The sequence below is a fragment of the Arvicanthis niloticus genome, chromosome 8, assembly GCF_011762505.2.
Source record: "Arvicanthis niloticus isolate mArvNil1 chromosome 8, mArvNil1.pat.X, whole genome shotgun sequence".
Taxonomy (NCBI): domain Eukaryota; kingdom Metazoa; phylum Chordata; class Mammalia; order Rodentia; family Muridae; genus Arvicanthis; species Arvicanthis niloticus.
In genome coordinates this window covers 31,526,934-31,552,271 of record NC_047665.1, presented here as the reverse complement: position 1 = coordinate 31,552,271, position 25,338 = coordinate 31,526,934, and the positions used below count along the sequence as shown (strand labels likewise).

Here is a 25,338-nt window from a genome sequence, read left to right as displayed (position 1 = left end):
GGAAGGGAAACTATCTGAGAGACAGGAACAGGAGAGGCTGGGCGGGAAGTAAATAAAATTAAAGTACATAACATATTTGAAAAAATTATGAAAAAATCACTTTGCACAATGAGTATAACCAGGTAAAATAAGTTAATGAAAGAAAAAGAAAAAAAAAGATTTCTAGTATACACAACTCTACATATGATATTATCTCATTATAATATACTCATATTAGCAAAGAAAAACAAACTAAAAGAAAATACATGGCAATGTTAGTATGATTACCTTCACCAGTAAAATAACTTGTTTATTGTTTCTAGTTTTCAACAATATCCTTTCTCTTTCTATAAAAAAACAAAGGAGCCAGATTTATGACATGCTGCTAATGCTTTCAAATTGACTTTGTCAAATTGACTATAATAATTATTTTGTACATGCTATAAAGTAATTAAATTATTACAGACTACTATCAGTATGATCTTTGTTCGCTCTGAAGCTCCCCACTTCTAGAGCAGTGGTCCTCAACCTTCCCTACACTGCCACCCTTTAATACAGTTCCTTGTGCTGTAATGATCCAAAACGTAAAATTATTTGCATTGTTACTTCATAACTGTAATTTTGCTACTATTCTAAATCATACTATAAATATCTGTGTTTTACAATGGTATTAGGCATACCCTGTGAAAGGGGTCATAATCCACAGGTTCACTAGAACAGATCCACTGTTCTAGAGTAAATGTTTGATAAGTACTGTATTTGCATTACAACACGAAACTGTTCACACAAGCTCAGGTCTTTCTGATTGCCAAGAAACAAGTCCTGGTGGTGCAGAGCAACATCAGTAACACATCAGCAGCCACAGGGCACCACGGATTACCAAAGAAGAGACTCCCCTTGCTCCACTCCCTCCCGGTGTGTACATCTCACCTAACCAAAGTCCTAACTTCCACCTACAAGGAAAGGAAAATATGAGATACATACTTAGTGAAAAAAGGAATTTGTTTGTTTAAAAAAAAAAACAGTAAGAGCTAAATATCAAATATTTAAACATATTAAATATTTAAAAAATCTATCTTTCTGAAGAAGGTGAAGCCCTCTAATATACAGTTAAGTAAGATGAATAGGTATGGATGGGTAAGATGGCTCAGTGGGCAAAAGTGCCACAACCAAGCCCGACAGCCTGAGATCCATCCCAGGGACCATATGATGGAAAAGAAAATTGACTTCTCCAAGTTGTCCTCTGACCGCCTCACAAGTGCTATGGTACATGCACACACACACACACACACACACACACACACACACGCACACTCTTTCTCTCTCTTCTCTCTGTCTTTCTCTCTCTCTTTCTCTCTCTAGATAAACAAATGAATGTCATACAAGTACTAAGTTATAGGAACTTTAATTTTCAAAAGTAATAACTGTAGTAAATTTTATTTATATACATATATATATTAGTAATATATAAAAATACATATTATATACTTTCACTACATAAAAATAAACTAAAGGCAGTTTATAAAAACCTACTTGTTATCTTCCACTGTAATCTCTAAAGCTCTGATAACACAATTTTCCTTTCTTCTAATAGGATGTCAGAGTGAGCAGCTGTGACTGTGTATGTTGGGGGCCTCTGGGGCCATGGCTAAAAACAATGCCACATCTTCATCAGGCTTTTCCGAATAAAACACATAATGGGGAACATTTTTAGAATTAGGCACGTAAGATGTGATATCTATAAAGTGACTTTAAGAATTCTAGAACTTTGCCCATTGGGATTCAATTTCTTATCAGCCCCAAAGACTGAGCATCATGGAGAGGTATAGGAGTCTCCTGTTTCACATGTAAGATGGGTCAGCAGAGCTTTAGAGACAAATATTTATAGTACTAGGCCTTCAAAGACATTCCAGCCTAGTCTGCAACAAATATTTATGGTACGTTTTAAACCTCTACTTTTATAAATACAGACCAAATGTCACACCCCATAAACATGAGGGAGCACAGTGTCAGATTTCCACAGTGGAAGCCCTAGCAGATGTTCTCAGGGTTGCCTTACCTGAGAGAGCATCTTGAGCTTCAAAGAAGGTACTGAGGCCGCCCTTCACATACGCCAGACTACCCTCGCTCTTCTTGTTGGCCTGCCTTTTGAGGTTGGTGACTGCCATCTTGAGATGCTCAAAACTGAAGCAAATGAAAAGAAATCAACTGTCCCAGACTCCTGACAAGATAATGCATTCCATGTAAAACACTAGACATGCTACAGTTCCTGTGAAGCATATATATTAATTCAATAACTACATAAAGACAATTTAAATTCTTATCTAGATCTAAACCTTTTATTTATTGTGATGGCTGAGAGATATGGAACTTATATCTACAGATGATAATTCCAAGCACGTCAGGTCCCTAAGAAGTAAGTACAAATGTTGATATAATATACATGATTTGGCAGACAGAAGTTCTGAGTATCTTCTACTGGCCTAGTTAAGGTACAGTAGTTCAAAACCAGATTTCCCCACTCCTTCATCCAAGTGTCCTGGAACCTTGAGCCCTACACTCATCTCACCACTCAATACACGGTCCTCTGTCCTTAATGGCAAAATTACACAAAGCCTGTGGGTGACTCGAGGTTTAACAAGAATCAAGAAACAAGGTATATGAGGTGCGTGTGTGAAGCACCATGATAAAACCCACTACTGTGTGTGCTAGCTTAAAATTTTGCAACACAACAAAAATGAGACCATACCGTTGTATCTCCATCAAAAGCTGAGGGAGAAAAGGTATTCTGGAAACTTTATTTCCACTTGATCTGACAAAAAATCTGTTAATATAATCTGCAATATTGCTTTAAGTAGTAATAACTCCATACACAAACATATCAATTCTGAGTTATGACAAAAAATGTGTCCATAATGAAAAATTAAGGCAATCTTCTACAATTATAAACTGACTTTTACAGAACTTGCTTTAAAAAAAAATTATCAGACCAAATTTATGTAGTAAAATGTAAGGAGCCTCAATATAATCTGCCACCCCAAGTTGGCGCTAGCCTCGTGTCTTCTCCAGATGTAAACAATTATCTGCGCAGTTGCTAGGCAGAAAGGCGTGCCAAAGTCACTGAATGTTGGGTGGTGAGCGAACAGCCAATCAGAATCAGATCTAGATCTGGTGCCGAGAACCCGGGTATTTCCAGGCGGGGGGGGGGGGGGGGGGAAGACCCCCGAAGGTTGAAAGACTGCGGCTGTACGAGGTACACCTTTAGGAGTTATGTCTGAAGTAGGGGTCATGACAAGCGGATTTAAATCCACCGCGGCCACTCCATTAATTAAACTCTTGCTCATATTGCAATTGTTTTATGGCTACTCAGACATATCAGAACTAAAGTGTGTTGGCAGGCTACAAAAAAGGCCTGGTGATAAGGGGGTGTTCAAAGGGAACACGGACTGCTGCAGAGTCCATGGAACCACCAGCAGGTGGGGGAAGGTGGGAAAAAAAAGGAATCCGCCTTTATAAAAGAGTCTTTGGGAGAGCGTCTGAGTTCCGCTACATGTGGCAGACAAAGCAAGCCGGGCGATGGTGGCGCACGCCTTTAATCCCAGCACTTGGGAGGCACAGGCAGGCAGAGGATGCCGCTGCGAAACGTGCAGCCGCCTCTCGTGGGAACGGGAGGCTGCAAGATTGCCTAGGTGCGTGCTGCGGGCAGGGAAGAGGGGCTATTTGTGCTTATTTCACAGGTGAAGACAATTTAATTTGGGTCCCCACGCAGCTGGTGCAGTCAGTCTCGATGGCGGAGCGAGGCCTGGAGTCTCCGCCCCCCGAGGTGCAGGCGCAGCGCAGGAGGCGGAGCTGGAGCTGGAACTGTCTGAGGATTGTAAAGAAGGAAGCTGGATTACAAGATTTCGGCTCTGACTCTCCTGCCATTTGTGAATGAGTACATCGCTGTGGGCTTTGGTCAGATCTTAAACTGTTCCAGAGGCTTTTAGTTTAAATTTAAGGTTTTAAATAAAAGCAAAATCGCTCAGTTAGGGACTGCACCTGAATCGCCAAACCTCGGCAGGCAGAGGGAGGTTAAGTGCATTTACATCTGGAGAAGACACGAGGCTAGCGCCAACTTGGGGTGGCAGATTATATTGCGGCTCCTTACACTAAAATACCAACTTTTCTTCATATTTTCTAATAATAGTTTTTACCTCTGTAAGTGAATAAATTACGTTAATATACACTTTAACCCATTAACTTATAGAGAATATACATCTTAAGTAACAATCAACTCTTTATCTAAATGTTTTCACTAATATTGCTGTTTTAAATCAATTTGGCAAAAAGTTACAAATGTGATCTTTAGTATAGGGAAATATCAAAGGAACATGTGACCTTGGAGAGCCAACCACCTTCTTATCATCACCTAACACTAAATCGACTCCAGTTTCTGTGCTCTGAGGTCAAGAAAGGCAGGTATTCTACATTTCACACAGAATTACTGTTTTCATGTGACTGATAAGGACAATCCTCTACTTAATTCTCTACTAAGACTACAGGTAGGATCAGGAATAAGTCTTCTAAAAATGCAATTTTGCAAACAGAGAAACAGACAAACTGACAGTTAGGGACTCAGCAAAGTCAACTCACAGACCTACAGCTATGTTACCATCTGCAAGGCCAGACTTAACTCAGTGTTACTACATAAGCCTGCCATTTGAAGCCCCTCAGTGCTCAGGATCTGACGTCCACTAACCTGGTGTTGGAGTGATTCTCTATGAGATACCAGGCTGCTGAAAAATTCTCACTTGTAAAATCAGCACTCATGCCATGAAATAACACTTCTAAGTTCTTCTGAGGAAGTTTACATCTAAAGAAAAAAAAGAGTTAAAATATATTACAACTGCTATGATACTAACATTCCCAAGAACTACACAACAAATTAATATACAAGCCTGCATATTTACATACAATAAGCTATCAAGAACATATTTGAATATATGTATGGAATATACGTTCTATATTATGACTGACTTCCTACCATGTAAGTTTTGTTGTGGTAATTTGACATTTAAAATTAACCAGTGCAGGTGGCATCATTTCTTTACCCTGTCATTGTCCTATCTGAGATGAACACTGGCCTGTCATTGTCCCATCTGAGGTGAACACTGGCCTGTAATTGCACTAACTGAAGTGAACGCTGGCCTGTCATTGTCCCATCTGAGGTAAACACTGGCCTATCATTGTCCCATCTGAGGTAAACACTGGCCTATCATTGTCCTATCTGAGGTAAACACTGGCCTGCCACTGTCCTAACTGAGTTGAACACTGGCCTGTCACTATCCTGAGTTGAACAGATGTTTGTTATTCCTCAGGAAAATTTCACACCATGTCTATCCTGACCAGATCCTGTCCCTAGGCATACAACCTTGCAGGCTTTGCTGATGATCCACATCCCTGTTTTCAAGATGAAGTCCAAGTTCTCAATTCCACATTCACGAGTTTCTCTGTACTAAACCTGCTCATCTCTTAGGACACATTTCTGCAACTCCAGTTCTCACACTAAAAGCTTCAGAGACTCAAACAGATGATACCCTCTGGTACATGTCATATTTGTGTGTACTTTATTCCTCTGACTTGCTGAGTCCTTTATCAAAAATGTTTCCCCAGCCCTGGTGGACTACCCAAGCCACATTATATACAGTATAAACAGAATAGAACGTCCCTTTATAAACTGATACCTTTATATTTTACTCAATGAGAAACATCCCTATACTAAAAGAAACCAAAGCAGTTCAAGTGTTTCTATATGTGTGTCTAGAACCTTAGTATCCAAGTATCACATACACTGCTCCCACACATTCTAAGGAGCCTACTATGACCAACGCTTCACCTTCACCTCAAGGCCATATTTTTCCTTCCTTTTCCTAGCCATAATCAATAGTTGATAGGCTGGAGGTTTCTTCCATTATCATCATGGAGGGTAGCATGGCAGCACACAGGCAGACATGGTGCTGGAGCTGACAGTCCTACATCTTGATCCACAGGCAGCGGATGGAGACTGCCACACAAGGCCTAGCTTGAGCAAATACAACCTCAAAGCTGGCCTCCACAGTGACACAATTCCTCCAACAAGGCCATCGCTCCTATTAGTGCCATTACCCATACATGGATCAAGCATTCAAACCCATGAGTCTATGGGGGCCATTCCTATTCAAACTACCACACAAAACAAGAACTTCTTCAACAAATATACAGAATCTAAACTGAGAGAGTGACCACTGAGAACCCACCTTGGCAAGAACTAATAAATCATACACACCTACTGCCCCTCACCCCAGTTCTGCCTTCTTTTATCCTCAAGTACATGCCAGTTACCTAAAAATGGACTTGAAACCAATGTCTTATCTGTCCTTCCTAATGTGGTCATGTCAGAGGCAACAGAAACTGAGATACAGTCACCTGCAGCAGCCTAAGGGGCTCCCTTACATTTTTAAAAACTTTAACCCAGATAACAGTGGATTCTGGACCAACACAGAAAAGAATTTCAGGAGGAGCCACCATGAAGCAGAGCTGGGTTTGTTAAAAGACATCTTCAACAGAGATTCCAAGCTCATGAAGAACATAAGGCATGTGAGGGAGTATGAGATGGGCTTTTCTAAAAGAGTGGCACTCCACTCTCTACAACAGCCACATGTCAAATGCTGGTGGCTTCTGATGCTATTATCTTTAAAGAGTTACTTGCTGATGTTGGTAGCTGAGGCTATCTGCTGGTTACAGGCCCTGGCACTTTGGCTCTAAAACTCCAGGTCCAGGGCTAGGGCAGGATGAGAAAAGAGGAAGCAGGGTCATTCCAGAACCCTTGCTAGTACCGCCACAGGAGGCCTGCTCTCTGCTCAGTGGGTACTAGCCCCTATTTGAGCCATGTGTACATTTTCACATGTTCCCCGAGGGTGGCTTTCAGGGACCTCCATCCAGGGCCTGTAGATGCACTGGCTTCTTCCTTATGTTTCCTTACACTGGGTTGTCCCTCCTGGGACACTCCACACACACGAGCATCTGCACTGGGGACAATGACAGCTACAAGTCAAACATGTGCTGCTCTCCTTTTACCCTTTATTCAGAGACCCTGCTCAAATCAGTGAGGTCTGAGAAAAACTAATGGGAATCTTCTTGGAAAAGGTCTCACATTCTAAAGAGAACTCAAACAAAAAAAGCCATTCTTTTACCCCTGGGCATCATTATTCCAAGTTTCAACACCAGGAATTACGAAAAACTTTTGTAATTATGAAGGAAGCTGGTTTTATCAAAAGAGCAAACTCGAGTTCCACAAACCTCAGTGAACATGACTAAGAATGTCACCTCTGAATTTTGTACATTGTGAAAAAAGAAATGTCCTTTTTGTTTAAGACAAATGATTTGGCATTTCCTGTTATCTATAGCTGAAGGCATCTTGATTTAATATTCTAGCCTTAAAAATAAGCTAAAATAGACTGATCTTTGACCTGTGTGTCTAGAAAATGTGAAACAGAAACAAGGGCTGCAAAGTGCAGCTGACTCATGCCAGAACAGGCAGAAATAAGGTAGCCGTAGGAGCACAGCCCCCCAAACCTTCCACCTTTATGCACAGTCTGGGAAAGCAACTAAGCTCTCCAGGTTCCATTTACTCCTGAGGATCACAACAGCTTAATTATGTGAGAGAGCAAGACGAGTGTTCAGACTCCACCTGCACTTTCCCCAACAAGCTGGGAGGGAGAAACTGGGAGGCACCATGAGAACTCATAGGATCCTCTCAGGAAGGAATCAAAGCAGTTTAGTCACTAATCACACCTACCGCCCTTAAAATGTTTCCGTTAGATGGCAGTGTCAACTCAGACTTCATCCTTCTAGAAAGGGTGCCTGAGTAGACAGACACACAACAGGAATGTCTGTAAAGCACAGACTAGAAAGCATGCTGTGTGCTTGCATGCTTCATGGTGCAGTACTGAAGAGCAGGAGGGCTGCTGCCTGTTAATGAACTGATGCTGTTCTTTGAAGGCATGTGCCATACTTACTTCTTTCAGCTTTAAATTTCAACAACATAATTTACAATGTTACATTAAATATTGGAGGAAATTTTTTATTTTAAAATAAGGTATAGTTTCTGGACTTAGGCACTGTACCATAGCTCACAAATCTACTTTTTACAAAATTCTAAGTTAAATTCGAGACACTTCTTAGGAATGACCCTGCTGTCACCCTGTCTTTTTTGTAAAGGTAGATTTCTAAATGTACTGGGAAAACTGGTCACTGTTTCTTTCTGTTGGAAATGTGACTCAATGAGACCTGAGCCAGATGTACACTGCCCAAATCCCATGTAGAAATAAAACAGATAATATCTATGCACCAATTGAATACAAGATACCAACCCCCAGTAATGGCTCACTCAAAAAGTGGGAGGTGATTGAAAACAGGAGCCAAGCTCCATTTCTCTGCCTTCACTTCAGACCAGGGCACTGTCAAGACATTCTTGATAAACATTCTTCTTAGGTGAACAAGACTTTCAAGAAACAAAATCTAGTGAGGACTTTCACTTAATATGAGCCTATTTTTATCTTCTTTTACAGCTTAAATATTTATTATAACTGGAACCAGGCAAGAACATATGTATTTGTGACACTCAGCACAGTAAATCAGAAATACAGACCTTTAACAAGCGCAGCCTAGTCTCAGTTAAAGCAAAGTTACCTTTTCAGAGCAATTAGTAACATTTTTATAAGTACCATGGCACCATGTGTGCAAAAACATCAGTTAAAAATTGAGGAACATGAAGGACTTTAACAGTCAAAGGCACCAATAAATGCCAGTTGTTAAAAACTTGTGGGGCTGAAAGATGACGGCATGCATGCTGAGTCCACCAATAAAATATATTAAAACCTGACTCATACCAAAAGCATCAAGGAGCCTATATTATTTTATTCTCACTTGCTTTTTCATAGTCAAAGAACCCAGGCACAGCACCACAGGACCGCTCACCCTTCCGTTGCACACCTAAGTCAGCTGTAGTGAATCTCACACTCACAGGGCAACTACTGAGTGCTGACTCATCTTCCAAAGGCTGCCCCCCACTAGTCTGAAAAGTCACAAGGACCACAAGTGATTATTTTATTATATGCATTTATACTTCTTCAGACCTTGTTAATTACTACTTTTACACTAGCAAATAATATTAAAATCTCCATGTTCTTCATCCAATAATTTAATTTTTTTAAATTGATTTAAGAAATTCACACAGGACATTAGTAAAACAAAAGGCAGTAAGGATTCTAATCTGAACACAACATAACTATGGGAACAAAAAGGTTTTACTAAAAGATATTAAGTGTGTTAGAAAACCAGACTCTCACTGACACTCTGCCTCTCCTTTCCCTCACTCTTCCTGTACCTGGGCCAGGGTGCAACTCAGTACAAAGCCTTAGGCACAACAAAAAAATAAACAAATCCTCCTGTAACAGAATTCAGGAAAATCCACAGAGCTTTCTTAGGTGGGAGGAGGGAGCAGCAGAAGACAGGGAAGAGGAGAAAACCTATTTGACTAAATAATACTCATTTTTAATCTTAACACAATTTATTATTATATAAACTTAATTGTGATGGTTTTAAATGTCAACTTGTCACAACCTAGAATCATCTTGAAAAGGGCTCTTACAAAGGAATTATCTAGATCAGGCTGGCTGGTAGGCACGTCTGTTGGGAACTGTGGGAAGAACCCCTCAAATGTGGGAGATACCCTGTCCTGAGCTAGGCCCTGGGCTGCTTAAGAGTGAGCTACAGTAGTGCTGAGCAGGAAGCCTTCTCACTTCATACATGACTGTGGACATGATGTTTTCTGTTCCTGCCTTGACTTCCCCACAATAATATATTGTAACCTAGAATTTTAAGTCAAACTCTTTTTTAAAGGTTTTCTCGTTTTCTTTTCTTTTTCTTTAAGATTTATTAATTTTTATTTATATGAATACACTGCAGCTGTCTTCAGACACACCAGAAGAGGGCATCAGATCCCATTACAGATGGTTGTGAGCCACCATGTGGTTGCTGGGAATTGAACTCAGGACCTCTAGAAGAGAGCAGTCAGTGCTCTTAACCACTGAGCCATCTCTCCAGCCCCTCAAATAAACTCTTTTTTCCCCTAAGATGCTTTTGGTCAGGACATTTTATCATAGAAACAGAATGAAGTTACACTATTTACTTAACAGGTTTTTGTTCTGAGTCCGGGAGAAGCAAAGTATCACTAAGCACACAAGCCACTAAGGCTGCAGTACTCACCTGTCCTCATGCTTTACTCACAAGAGCCCACGGGAAGCCCTGAGAAAGCTAAGCCAGACCTCAAGTGGTCAGCAGTCCACCCTGCATGCCCAATTCAAAGGCAGAGTTTGGCTACAAGTCACAGGACACTAAGTCTTAAGAGAAACTAAAGAAATTCCGAAGCCAGCTGAGTCCTTTTGTCATACCATTTTTTCTGCCTGCCTTCCTGACTTTATAATGCTACTAGAGATGGTTCACATCAGTCTGCTCTGTGGCTAGCAGCAGCAAGGCCAAAAGGTAAGAAGAGAACAAGGCAGCAAGAACTATGGAAAGAACATCTGTCAGAATCAAAGTGAGGGTTGCAACTACAACAATGAGCACTGGCTGCTGCACTGGTCAGCTCTGTGTCAACTTGACACAAGCTGGAGAACAGGGACTCTCAGATGAGAAAAGTGTATAAAACTGACCTGTAGGCAAGTCACAGGGTCCTGCCTGTTACTGGTGGTACTGAGTTAGGCTGGTGTTATATAGCAGTTCCCTCCAAGGTTAAAACATTCCACCCTCAAGTACCTTAAGCAGGAAGGTAAACAATGTAAAATTGCTTCAGAAAGTCCCTGAAATTGACCAGACTCACTAAGCCCCTATGAGGCAGAGTAAAGATAAAAGCTGAGAATCTCTCTCAAAGTGAGGATGAGCTGCAATGAAGACTCTGAACTGAGAACAGCTGCCTGCCAGGAAGAAGCGGCAACAAGCTAAGCTACCTAGAAGAGGTTTAGACAAACTTATCAACTAGAAAGAAGACTCTCCAACCTGTTGAGCTGCCCGCAGGCTGTGTAATATTTCATGTTCCCAGCCTTGTGAGCCCACCCATGCTGAGGTGGGCTTTAGTGAAGAGCTATCTTTCTACTCTTATAAGCAACCCCTATGGCCATACTCCTGTAAGTAACCCCATTAAAACTCATTGGTTCACCAATTGGACTCTGGTGGTATCCATACTTTGGCCTGTCATGGGATTCCTATCTGGGGTGAGGACACGTGAGTTGTGTCTCTCCAAAAATGTTCTGTCACACAACAGCTAGAAGCCCTAGGTGCTGTAAGAAAGCAGGCTGAGCAAACTGCAGAGGAAATCAGAAAGCAGCACTCTTCCTTTACATGGCCTTTACATCAGCTCCTACCTCCAGGTTCCTACCCTGATTTCCTCAGTGACAGACTGTGAACAAAGAGTGGTAAGATGAAATAAACTCTCTCCTCCCTAAGTGGCTTTTGGTTATGGTGTTTTACCACAGCAGTAGGAACCCTGACCAAAACAGCTGCTCTGTCTCACTCTCCTACAGAGCATGTGCATTCCCTTGGTCTCCTTCATCTGTAAAGGCTAAGGAAGAGCAGTCAGAATGATCCCTCCTTTCCATGCTTCACAGCAGCCTCAGGAAGAAGCTAACTTTCAGGAGTTTTGATTCAGGCCCTTCATAGGTTTTCTATCAACTGCAAACCTATGTATACAAACATACCTGCCTTTTACCCTTCTATTCTGAACTGTCCCAATCTTAATTTGTAGGCTATCGAAAACCCTTGAAACAGTTTAAGAATGTCCCCTGCTTTAAATATGCTACCTAGATATCCCAAGCTCACTAAAAGCTGCTACCCTCTAGGGCTTTTCAACAAACAATTCCTACCCAAAATGGCCCCCTTGTATCCACTTGAGCAGAGACACCATATCAGTGAAACGCAGTTTGCTCTCAAAAGTATTAATGATCATCAAGTGTAGACGTGAAGGTTAGGTATTTAAAGGTTAGTGGAAAAAAATGTTCCTTACTCTTAGAAAACCCAAAATGCAGATTTGGGTAAGACATTAATAGGACGAATTTGCTACCTTCTCTGACTGTTCATGAGGCAACACACATCACATAACCCTGTAATCAGAATTACTAAGGCCAGAAAATAAATTAGATAAAATTAATATATTAGATAAATTGCTTACAATATATGAAAAAAGTTGACCATACTTGGGAATATAAAAACAAAACATTAAATTCACTTATGAAACAATACATCACTAACTGGCACAATTCTGATAAATAAAGCTAAATAAGGCTGGCTTAAGTAAGAATTTAGGCATATCAAAAACAAAAGATCTCTTCTGACCAGATTATTCTAAAATATTTCTAGGGAATGGAAGCAAATGAACAGAAAATTCTACTGACTTCCAACACTATGTAAACATATTAAAATGTACTGATGCTCATATCATTAATCAGGAGTGTGTTACGGAACAGGGGACAACTCTGTAGTACAATACTTGCCTATCATATTAATCAAGAGTGTGTTACGGAATGGGGGGCACCTCTGTAGTAGAATACTTGCCTATCATGTAAGTCACACATTCCACAGCCAACCCCCCCCAAACCAAAAGACAGTAGTTATTAAGATTTCAAAATATTCTTAATCATAAAATGCAAACTCCTCCAAAAAACTAAAATTCGTCAAAGATTTTTATCTATGAAACCACTGACTGAAGCAAAACTTGTCAAGCCTCATATATAGTACCATAAAAATAAAAAGTTAATAATCAAAATAAATAATACAGTAAATGACCTATGTGGGTGAGTTGCCTTTAGCTGTGCTCTCCAGGATATCCCTGAATACGAATCCCTCCACTTCAAGAACATAAAACTCTTAGACAGTAAATTAAAAAATCAGAGGGTACTTACTTCTCAATTTCAATGCCGAGAGGATTCGCAGGACGGAGAGACAAGGGAGGAATCCCTTTGTTCCTGTCAGTCCGCATATCATAATAATTCATTTCATCCACCCACACTGCAGACTGATCTAAAATGCCTGTAAGCGTTAGGAATATGCACTTAATAAGACAGAGAATCTCCAGGTGCCTTTATATTACACCACAGTGTTTTGTTCTGTAAGAGATTTAAGGGCACTACACCTCATGTTCTTTTCATGCCTGGTGGCTTTATAACAAATACTGAGAATCTATAAGCTGGCAAAAGTAACACTTCTTGATTTATGATTTCACTATACACTATTCAATGGAGGTGATTTTAAGCCACTCACAAAACATCCTGATAAAAACAGATGTTTTCTGAATAACATATAAAATTATTTGTACTTTGATATATATTAATGATTAAGTTGATAATATCATTTGGTAAGTAAAATATAAGATATAATAATATAACTTACAATATCTCTTTATTCAAGAAAATACCCTAAACTTTTTGGGAAAATGCCTGCGAAATGTCAAGTCATAAAAGACCCAGGTTAAGCATGAATTCCATAGCAAGCTTCTTGCATGTGACTGCTGAGAAGCCATCGCACATGTATGACTTGTGTTTAACATCAAGGTTCTTTTCCTAACTTCCATAATCTAAAGTCATTTTACTATAGGTGTGATGCTAATGTTTTAAAACTGTTTTTGAAAACTCTATCTCTCTAAACACTAACATGTATTTATGATAGCTATGCAAAATTAGCATAGTCCTTGTTATTTCTTATCCTCTTCATTATGCTGAATGCTGGAATTGTCCTACATAATTAGAAAAAAAATCTTAGGCTGATATAAATTTGGTAAATCCAATAAAACATTGAACAGTTAAACTGATTAAAGAATACATAGCTTGCACAATGGAAATAAGAGATTATTCAGGAAAAACAGACTAGGTGCATACTTGCAAGTAAGATACAGACTCTAAAGAGAGCATTCCTTCATGGGACCAAGCTCGGTACTGCCCTACTCAGTACAGCACAGCCTTCACCACTGCAGGGACTGTGGGCTGCAACAAAGCAGGACTAAGGACTCAGCAACTAGGAGCGAGCAGTGTGCTGGCCCTGCTAGTTAGGCTGAGAGTGGCAGACACTGAGGCTTCCCAGAAGAAGGCTGTCTGAACACCAGACAGCAACAGGACTCTGTGTAAACGGACTACTTCAGCAGCCATTGTAGACATTAATGAGGGCTGAGTCCAAGCTTATGCAGAAGTCCCACAGCCTGAAGCTGTCATTAAGTCTGGTCCTCATCATCTATGAGCCATTCTAAATACCCTGAACTAGGTATTCAAAATAAAATTTCACTTTCACCCAAGTTCTCTTCATCTGCTCTATAAACAAATACTATAAAAAGATGAACTTTAGGAAAATGTTTACACCTCCTCCAGAAAGCTGTAAAATAGGCTCATACTTTGATTTTAGAGTTCATTTTCTAAAGATTATATGTACATATACACATATACATACATATATACATATATACATATACTTATATACGCATATATATTTATACATACATAAATACACATATATATTTAAATGGCATTATATTTCTGTACACAAATGTATACTAATATTAATATATGTAGTAATTCCAGTTTTAGTTTTCCTGTATTCCTTACATATTTTTACTTCAAAAGTACATATAAGGATTTATGGAGGCCAGCACTGTAGAATAAACCTCTATGAGCTGAGATGGATAAAACTTTATTTTTCACTACAGAGAGAAATACTGAGTGAATTTAATTAGGATTGATGGTTTTAGACAAAAATTTTATGTCTGTATATTAAGATCTTACAGAATCACAATGAGGAACCTAGCAATATTTTATTAAGAGAGATAAAGTATCCATTGGAATAATTTAAAAATTAATAATTTGTTCTTTCCAGAGTTAACACTTCACAGTTATCCTCTAACTTATCCAACCCAATGAGGTAGATAATGGTTAGTACCATTCTTCTTTTACTTCCAGAAAACAGGCATTGGACCTACCCAGCCATTGGAGGTCAAGCGCTGGTTCCTCAGACCCAAATATTACATGCAGCAGGGGGTAAGTACATAAGAAAGAAGAAGTGCACTCGGGGAGATGAAGCAGAGCACAGAAGCAAGAGGGCTGCATGTCAGCTGGCCCTGGGAGAAGAAGACCTCCACAATGCAGCCAGAGTAGAAGCTATTTCACTTAGAATCTTAACTGGATAACAGCATTACAGTAATGTCAGATGTTCAAGACAAAGGAGCCAAAACCATTATTCCAAACCACCAAGGAGACAGATCTCACCAGGAACTTGGAAAGACAATAACTGTCTTCACACTGACTGACAGTCAGCTTAGGCAACTGCCTCTCAAAGAGAACGCTGCACAGGGAGTTCAGAGCCAGCCCTCCAGGCTGTACCTTGAGAGTCAGGAACAAAGGAAGGTAACACAAACTCTGAGACACATCTAAGTATTGTCAAAATAAACACACTACATCTAATAAGACATGAGAGTAAGTGTGTTTTATACAAAGTCTACGAGTTTTAACATCTAAAGGTCAATAAATTTCCAAGTCACTAAGAGTCTTACCTATTTTTTCAGGTTTGAGTAGCTTAAAAGAGACAGTTGAGGTTCCTTTGCCCCCTGACTTGGTTGTGACAATAATATCTCCTTTGTCATTTTTGGCTTGTCCCACTCGACAGACGATTTTACTTGCAGACATCCATTCTGCCGTGAGGAGGCAATTATGTCCACAAATTGTCAAGCCTGAAAGTAAAAGCATGTATACAACAAATTAAAAATAAAAAGACCTCATAATAATAATAATGTTTCCTGTATGAATAGCTGTCGACAGTGCCTGACACAGGCTGTGGAATCCGGTTTCTCTCTAACACCTAAGACTTCCTCCACTTCTTCCACCATCAGCAGAATTAGAACAATAATGGACTACAGCTAAGTCCAAGCAGTGAGATTACTTGGATTTAAATTGTTTTCAGAAAGCACTGCTATTTAAAAGTTTAAGTTATCAACACAGGGTGTTAAAATACATGAATACATTTAGTGATCATTTCCAAAAAGATTCTAAACTTACCCATCTTCTAAAAAGAATTTGTGTGTGCTTTGTGGTGTTCAGTTACACAGAGTCTAGTGAATGGGCTAAACTGGGTATTTAATGTGTATCATGCATAGGCTAGAGCACAGTGATTCACAGACAAACCCTTGGCTACTACTGAGTTAGTGACTCTCAGTCTCACATCTCCACGGGAGCTTCTCAGTGATGGTTTATCTGCTTTAGTGTGTTCCTAATAAAACTGACACTATACTAGCCTTCCATCATTCAGCTTCTAATAAACCCTGAGTCAGGCCCATCACCAAGCCCTAACAAGGAGTGACTGAAAGCAATGCCCAACCAGAGTACAGTGTAAAACCAAAGTATTGTAAATCACTCATGAGTTAATTACCATGCCAGGTAACAAAGCTATAATTCAAATTGAGAAATGGGGGCAGTCTTCAATTATTTTTTATCACAAAATGAAAATAAGATCATGTGACCTATTTATTTCTTAAGCTTTTATTTTTTTGCTTACTTACTAAAAACTAACAAATCTAACTTCATAAAATATAATAGCATCATTTTCTATTGTTTTGGGACACTGAAATTTTTTTATTTCTATTGTTTTTTCATTGACACAGAGTCTCACTATGTTGGGCTGACTGGCCTAAAATTCTGTCAACCAGGCTGGGCTCAACCAAACAGAGAGAAATCTGCCTCCTCTGACTCCCAAGTACTGGAGTTAAAGGAGTTACCACTAGACCTGGCTTAGCCTCAGTTTTTAAAAAGTAAGAGAATTCCAAGTAAAGTAGATTTTATAGTATTTTACTTGACTAATATAGGCGTATTTTAGTTAAAAACACTTAAATTATTTAATAAGCTGAGTTTGCTCTTTTTAAAAATGAGTTCTTGGCAATAGATGTGGCAGGTTGAAAGCTAAACTAGCAAGGTTATGAAAGTAATATACACTTGGTCAAATAAAAATAGCACCATTCAAAATTAAAGCAAAATCAAAATGTACAGAGACTGCTAATTGTTGTATTTTAACACTATATAGAAAATAATTTTAGAAATGAATTCCATCTATATGGCTTTTATGCATTCCAAGGATTATTTCCCAGCATGGATAAAGAAACAATTGGACTGAACTATGTCCAAAGTCAAGACAGTGGATGAAACCTGACAATCTTTGGGCTGGAATGTAGGTCCTCTGGTAGAAAGCTTGCCTAGCACACATGAAGCCCTGGCCCTGGTCTGCAGCACAGCATACAGGAAGCATGGTTGTGCATGGCTACAATCCCAGCAATTGGTAGGAAGAGGCAAAAGAGTCAGAAGGTCAAGGTCATACTCTTCACACACCTATCTTTGAAAGAATAAATTTAAGAGATGTTTACTAAACTATCAAAAATGATAGCTAGGGATAAAAACAGATAATTACACATAATATAATTAAGTAACCCTAGTAAAGATGATTATCTGGGAAGCACAAACCTCAGTGCTAAACTCCAATTTGCTTTCTCTAAAAAGAAAACACTTTCTGGATGGTCAAAAACTAGTCAACCAGAAGTTAATGCAGGGAAGGCAGTTTGAGCTCAGACTCTCGAACTCAGCACACAGTCTCTGTCAATTATGAAACCAGTTATGAGAATATCGAGTCTAGAATGAACTCATGTGAAAGATTAGAACAATATCCAATAGCATATCTTGGGAATTCAGCTTTACCACCTCATTTGTAGTTCATATAATCTATTATAAAGTTACATTTAATACCTGCATGCTAACCCAACTACCCAACATTCATTTCTATTTCTAAAAACAGCATTAAGGTTTCATTATAGCAAAAACAGAACTCTCCAAGTTGAAGAAACAGGAATCTTAGCCATGACAAATTTTCTAAAGGATCTGTAGAAAGACAGCATGGATCTAATTTGATAATGACTTTCATAAAAGAAAGAAAAGAAAAGAATTCCTTTTTATTCAGCTCATTTTATAGAGATCACTATTTCAAAACTATGTATGTAATAATAAAACACAGCTTGTCAGAGTGCATCAGAGGCCATGCCCTTACCTATAAGGTCAGTGGGACCAGTACCCAGGTTCTCCCCTCTAATTGTGACTTTGGTCCAAGGTATCCCTTCATTTGGAGAGATACCTGTCACAAGTGGGGGCTGCCGGGATCGAGACATTGTACTTTGTGCAGCAAACTCGTGATCCAGTTATAGAAGCAACCTGTAAAAGAAAGGATTGGTGCCAATTGAGATGACAGAAACTATAACCATAGAAATATTTAACATTTGGTACCAATACATAAAAATCATTCATTCACTACAGTTCTGGAGTTTTGATTGGTTTGGTCATTCATCCTATCCATCAACATTTACCAAAAATGAAGCTTATAATGGACACTTGTTAGCACTGTGAGAAATATTTCAAAAAAGCAAAGAGGTAAGTCCCAGGTTCCAAATTTTATCATATTGTTACTGCACAGCTCTAGGCCTACAAGACTGGATCACAAATACCACATGAAATCGCCTTACCTACATGACTGAATCACAAACACCACATGAAATCATCTTACCTACACGACTGAATCACAAATACCATATGAAATCACCTTATTGTTCTACTCTCCACGTTTTCTAAGAAATACACTATAGCTGTAATTAAAATACATTTATATTCCTGCTAAGGGTAGGAGTTCAATTTATTTGAATTATAGTGTAGTTTATATTTATTATCATATAGTACATACATGTACATACAACTAACTCATGATGCAAATGTCCTCATATGAATTACAGATGCTTTCTGAATGCCTGTGGCATAGATTTATGGGCAGATACACGTATTCACTTCCTGCTAAGAACTGACAGCATGGATAAAAATGAACACTGGGAAGTAAAGATAGAAGATGCTCAGATACTGTACACCAGTTTGCTATCTCCACTCTCAGCAATTAGCTGTTAGTTCTCAAAAAAGAGCATCTAATCAATTTCATTCTTGCTTTTAAAAGCTTTTGTAGGATACCCACAGTTCATAAAATACTTTAGGATGTATTTAAAAGTTGTCAGAACTAGACTTCTATCTCCTCTCTTTAACCTTCAGCCACTTCATTCACATTCAAAACTAGAGTATCAATCATCTCTGAAAATGCTGAAGATACTCTACATTCTACAGCATCAAATAGTTTGCCAAGACTGAATCCCTTATGTAAATATTAACAAACACATCCATTTCACTAACATGCAAGTGTGCATTCATCCTTGACAACTGGCAAAATCCTACATCAAAAGACTGTTTCAAAAGGTATTTATGCTTTATGATCAGCAACTGTTTGTATATAAACTTTATGAACCTACAAGCATCTCAGTAAAGAGGTCACAAGTATAAAAAGTACAAAAATCATCTGAACTAAATCAACTCAGCATTAACAGCTGAGTTTAGCTATATTAGGATTCACATTTATGCATAAAATATCAATTGTTCATAAACATGTTGGTAGCCAAAGTACATGGCCTGAACCTGAAAATGGACCCCCAGACAGAGTTATTAAATTAACAGGCTGACAAGCCAAGGATGGGTAAGATCCTGTACAGAGCCTTACTAACCTAAGACAGAAGTGCATTGCTTTTGATAATGGTTTGGGCTTTTTTGTTTGTTTGGTTTTGTTTTTGTTTTTTTTTTTTTTTTTTTTTTTTTTTTTTTTTTTTTTTTTTTTTTTTTTAGACAGGGTTTCTCTGTGTAGCCCTTGGCTGTCCTGGAACTCACTCTGTAGACCAGGCTGGCCTCAAACTCAAAAATCAGCCTGCCTTTGCCTCCTAAGTGCTGGGATTAAAGGCGCGCGCCACCACTGCCCTTCAATAATGTATATTCTATGACAGGTAAGGAAAGGTATTCTTGGCAGAATGACCTAAGACATGCTCAGTCTTGTTTATAAAATAAAAAAGGAGAGGTGGAGAGTTTGTGAGGCTGCTTGGCAAGAATCTGACATGGGCCAAGAACAAGGAATTAGGCTGCTTGGCAGGAATATGACATTGGCCAAGGACAAGGAAGGAAGTGGGCTTCAGGCAGGAAGCTGACATTAGGCCAGAACAAAAAAGTAATTTCAGGCAGGAATCTAAATCTTAGGCTAGAAAAAAGAAGTAATTTCAGGTAGTAATTTCAGGTAAGAAATAATTTCTAAATTTTAGGCTAGAACAAGGAAATAGGCTTCAGACATGAAAAGGACTTAGGGCTAGGACAGGGAAGTTGGCTCAGATATTTTGATCATCCTGATAAGCCCTTAGAAACAGTGATCGTGGGAGTGTTCATGGAATTTTGTTTATTGTCGTGCTTGTTTCTTGACTATTTGCATCTACTGTATTGCTAGCTCCTCAACCTAGAACTGACCTTAATACTTTCATGTAATTAAAATGGTATGAAAGCAAAAAGGAAGAGAGGGATAGGATAGGGGGTTTCTAAGGAGGGAAAATGGGGAAAGAGGAAGGCATCTGAAATGTAAATAAATAAAATATCCAATAAGAGAAAGAAAAAAATCAGTTGTTTCGGGCTGGAGAAATAGCTCAGCAGTTAAGAACACATACTGCTCTTTCAGAGGACCCAAGTTAGGTTTCAAGTACCATGTTCAACAGCTCACAACCACCTGTCATTCCAGCTCCAGGATGATTTGATTTGATGTTTCTACACTGTGTGGGTACCTGTTCTCACATGCACATATGTACACATAATTAAAAATAAAACAAATGAATCTTTATAAGTTTAACTATTTAAAATATTCTAGAAGAAAACAATTAGAAAATATTTCAAATTCTATTGTAGCTCAGCTATAATGCTTGCCTAGCATGCATGATGAAAACTTGGGTTGGATCCTCAACACTGCATAACTGAGGGTGGGAGGCCCTGTCTCAGTCCAGACCTTGGGAGATGCAGGTAAGAAGATCAAAAGTTCAAGGTCATCCTTGGTGGTTACACAGTGACTTCTAGGATAGCCTGGTATGAATGAGCCTTTGTCTCAAAAAAAAAAAAAAAAAAAAAAAACCAACTATTTTTTAATTAAAATATCATTATGAGCAATGAAATGTACAAGAACTTATTAAAAAAACTACAAATAGGGATAATAAAGATTTAAATAAGTGAAGATCTATACCACATTCATGGAACATAGGCTGGATATTATTAAAATACCAGCTAACCAACTGATCCATAAATTCATGCAAGTTTATATAGTAATTTTGGCAAAATAACTCAAAAATTTCTAAAGACAGTCAAGGAACTTAGAATAGTGAAAACAATTTTAAAATGAAAAAAGATATATTACAAGTCTACAGCAATGAAGACAATGTGTTATTGCCATTAAGGTGGGCTGATAGGTGATGGAATACAATAAAGCCTAGAAGTGAAAAAGCTCGTGCATGTTCACTTGACTTCTAACAAAGGTTCCAAAGCATATCAATGGAGAAAATAAGATAATTTTACCAAGCAGTGTGCAAATAATTGAGTATGTATACAGGAAAATAAAGGAAAGCTTTTAACTATAACCACTTACCTTACAAAAGTCGCTTCAAAGTGGGTTATAGACACAGACATGAAAACTAAAATTATAAACTACAAAGATGATGCCATAAAAAAATATGAACATTGATTGGTTGAAGTATAGGTTGAGCTATTTTTAGTTAAACATAAACCATATATTTTTTAAACATTTTTACTTCACTAAAACTAAAAGCTTCTTCTCATCCAGAGAAGTATCCCAGAAAAAAATTCATATGTATATATGTGTGTATGTATGTGTGTGTATATGTGTGTGTGTAGCTTAATAAAAAAATTAATGCAACTTAATAGCAAAATATTTTTTAAATAAGCAAAAGATTTGAAAAGATTTGAAAACACTTCACAGAAGATAAATCAATTCAGTTTGGGAATATGATGGTACACATCTGTGATCCCAGGCCTCAGGAAGCTGAAGATGAGGAAGTTCAAAAATAGTCTGGGCTATACAGTGAGACATTGTTTGAAAATGTTTTCTATGAATAAGATATATATGCATATATAATATATATACATATCTGTGATGCATAAGTTATATAAATAAGTATTTATGCAATGCATACAACCGGTAGAAGTACTTAGGCACTTGTCATAGTACTTCAAGCTAAAATCACCAATGAAACAGTATCTTCACAAAGGCCATCTGCTCTGAATCTCCTTGTGGGCAACAAACTATTTCCAGAAAGTTGGTGCTCACATATAAAACAGAACATATATAAGAAAAGCTCAGACACAGTGGCATGCTCCAGTAAAGAAAGGGCCGGGGAACAAGGAAGACATGTCAAGGGATCTAACTAGAAGACAACTAGTATCCAAATTTAGGAAAATAGAGCATCCAAAGAGAATTGTCCAAGTGGCTCTCCTGTTCTGTGTCCCCCAGTGTTACACTATTAGCCCAAATACAAGGAATAGCTCTCATGTGTCCCTGCACACCTTGCCTGCTTTCAATAGTGCATACTGAGGGACAACAAAACAAAACCGATACCAGTAAGTTATATATGTTTTTAAAAAATATTCAACGCTATTCTAGGAATATAATCAATAAACAGATGTATAGAATAATTACTGTAGAAAGTCATTTACTATCCTATGACCACTAATAATTACAGGGGAAATCAGGAAAGGGAAACAGTGATCAGATATAAAGTGAATTTTATACACACACACACACACACACACACACACACACACACACAAAATCACTCAAGGAACACTAAACTAGTAAGTACATAGTCATGTAGTATTTTTAAGCATCTCTATAAATGAACTTCAAAGGAAAGTCAGTATACTGTCCAAGCCAAACTAGTAAGTTTACCTATATAAACAAGATAACCTATAATAACACTCTGAAAGTGTCAGAGTCAAGAAAAAAAATATAAAAGACTGATCATCCACCTCAGTTGGTGGACACTTATTTTCAAATGTCATTAGACAAAATAAACAGGTAAATGGAAAAGATAAAGAAAATGGGCCAAAAAGTAAGTATGTGATGATCTGGCTAAGGGACTTAGCAAAAATTGTTACTTCTAATAAAAAGGCTTTTCTTCTTTAAATTTTGAAGTTATCTCAAAATAAAGTTTAAAAACATTTTGATATACTTTTGGATTAAAACACAAATGCAACAGATTAACATCTTAGTCAGTTCATGCTAATTAAAAAACTCATGATGAATATATTTATAGCTAACACTGACAAAATACACAATCAACCAATAAACTGATTTTAAATAATAGAAAGTAATCAATAGGCTAACAGTTAATGATTAATTTTATATAAAATTGCACTTTACAAATGATTATTCTTTTAAAGGGTAACTATTGCTCTCTTTTATTAGTCCTCTAAAAGAAGACATAATAGTGTTTTAAATACTTAAGTATATACCCAGAAACAATAATGTGGCATTTAGCTTGGTAATGTATTAATAAAAATTTAAGGACCTACAAAGACATACATGGGGCAGGGGGTGGGGGTGGGAGATAGTTTAACAACTCTTTTAGCAAATACTTGTGTTGTTACAAAGATACTATAATACTTACTGCATGGAAAACAGACAGGAAAGATTAAATAAATAACTTGTCTCATGGGTTAACATCCACAAACCAATTCTTGACAAAGGCAAACCTCTCCTTTAATTGGCATGGAAAATTGAGTCCTCTGAGTGATTTAATTATCTTCCTGACACTACTGAAATTACAGCCCAAATTGGACAACCAGGTGGCTTCTTTGGACTACTTTCAGAATCTCGTCTAGTTCACATGGAACTTAGAACCAAATTTCTAAGTACAAATGTTCTGCTTTCCCTGGTGCCAAAAATATAGTAGCATGATATCTTAATGAAAGTAAGGAATTCTCACTGACATTATAGAGAAAAGCTGACTAACGGAAATATTATTGCCAGGAATCCTTAAGAATGGTGACTTTGATTAGCAGAAAGGGATGAGCTGGTATTCGAAAAGTTGAGAAAGAAGAGATTTGATCAATCCAACAAATATCATGAAGTCCCTCATCTGAATATACCATACCCCAGAGATATACAATGAATTTTAGGGTAGCAAACCCTGAAGTGCTTACTGCTCAAGCATGAGGATCCAAATTCAATCTCCAGAACCCACGTCGAAAAACAACAAAACAAAACAAACAGAAGAATGAAGCGGCACACGTTTGTAGCTGAGGAGGCAAACATAAGTAGATTCTTAGAGATCACTGGCTGGCCAGCCTAGCCTACTTGGAAAGTTCTAGGCCAACACACACACACTTTATTATAGCTTGAAATTTCTTTCTCATTTATTTAAACGAAATATAATGGAAAAAGCTGGAAGACATGGCTCAAATGAGTATGTAGTGATTTGAATGAAGTTCCCCCACAGTCTCAGTCATCTGAATACTTGGTTTCCAGTTGGTACTGCTATTTGAGTAAGTTTTAGGAGGTACAGCTTTCTGGAGGAAGTAGGCCACAAGGGGAAGGCTTTGGGGTTTTAAAAGCCACATGTCGCCTGGCAGTGGTGGCACACGCCTTTAATCCCAGCACTTGGGAGGCAGAGGCAGGTGGATTTCTGAGTTCGAGGCCAGCCTGGTCTACAGAGTGAGTCCAGGACAGCCAGGACTATACAGAAAAACCCTGTCTCGAAAATAACCAAAAGAAAAACAAATAAACAAACAAACAAAAAAACAAAAACAAAAGCCACATGTCATTCCCAGTTAAAGCTCTGCTTGCTACACAAAGTTTAGGATTTGAGCTCTTAGCTGTTCCTGTACCATGACTGTCAACTGCTGCCAAGATTCCCTGCGATAATGGATTCCTATTGCTCTAAAAACCATAAGCCAAAAACCCCTCATTTCTCTAAGTTGCTTTGGTTGTTGTGTTTGAGCTTACCTATAGAAATCACAAAGCATGTCTGTTACAACACAGACATATACACACACAACCTGAAGATTCTGAAGCTTTCCCAAAATAGATTTTACAAATAGTTCTCACACTTTTTTTTAAAAATATTCACCAAACCAAACAATTGTACACTTCTGACTCAGAAGTAAGAAAGTAAACTGTTTGAGAGTTTAAATTCTCTGAAATGGCTATTACCAGTAATGTCAAGACTCATATTGAGAACCTTCAGAAAACAGTTGTTTATCTCTCTGAATATGTGATGTACATACAAAATCCATCGTATACCTTTCAGAGAGATTGAGCTCATTAAATCTCTCAAAATAATTTATTTGAAAAGGAGAAACGTCTCATTCTTCACAA

The 25,338-nt window shown here is 38.2% G+C and overlaps 1 protein-coding gene across 1 annotated transcript in view; it reads right to left on the bottom strand.

Moving 5' to 3' along the window:
• The window catches only part of Exoc2 (exocyst complex component 2), a 159,587-nt gene that overhangs the window by 105,772 nt on the left and 28,477 nt on the right, over window positions 1-25,338 (bottom strand). Inside the window, exons 2-6 of the mRNA XM_034510216.2 lie at window positions 18,115-18,275; window positions 15,584-15,760; window positions 12,954-13,080; window positions 4,718-4,831; window positions 2,039-2,163 (exon numbers count right to left, since the gene is read on the bottom strand). Of these exons, the coding sequence (XP_034366107.1) occupies window positions 2,039-2,163; window positions 4,718-4,831; window positions 12,954-13,080; window positions 15,584-15,760; window positions 18,115-18,232 (661 nt within the window). The 5' untranslated portion in view covers window positions 18,233-18,275. The remainder of the gene's footprint in view (window positions 1-2,038; window positions 2,164-4,717; window positions 4,832-12,953; window positions 13,081-15,583; window positions 15,761-18,114; window positions 18,276-25,338) is intronic.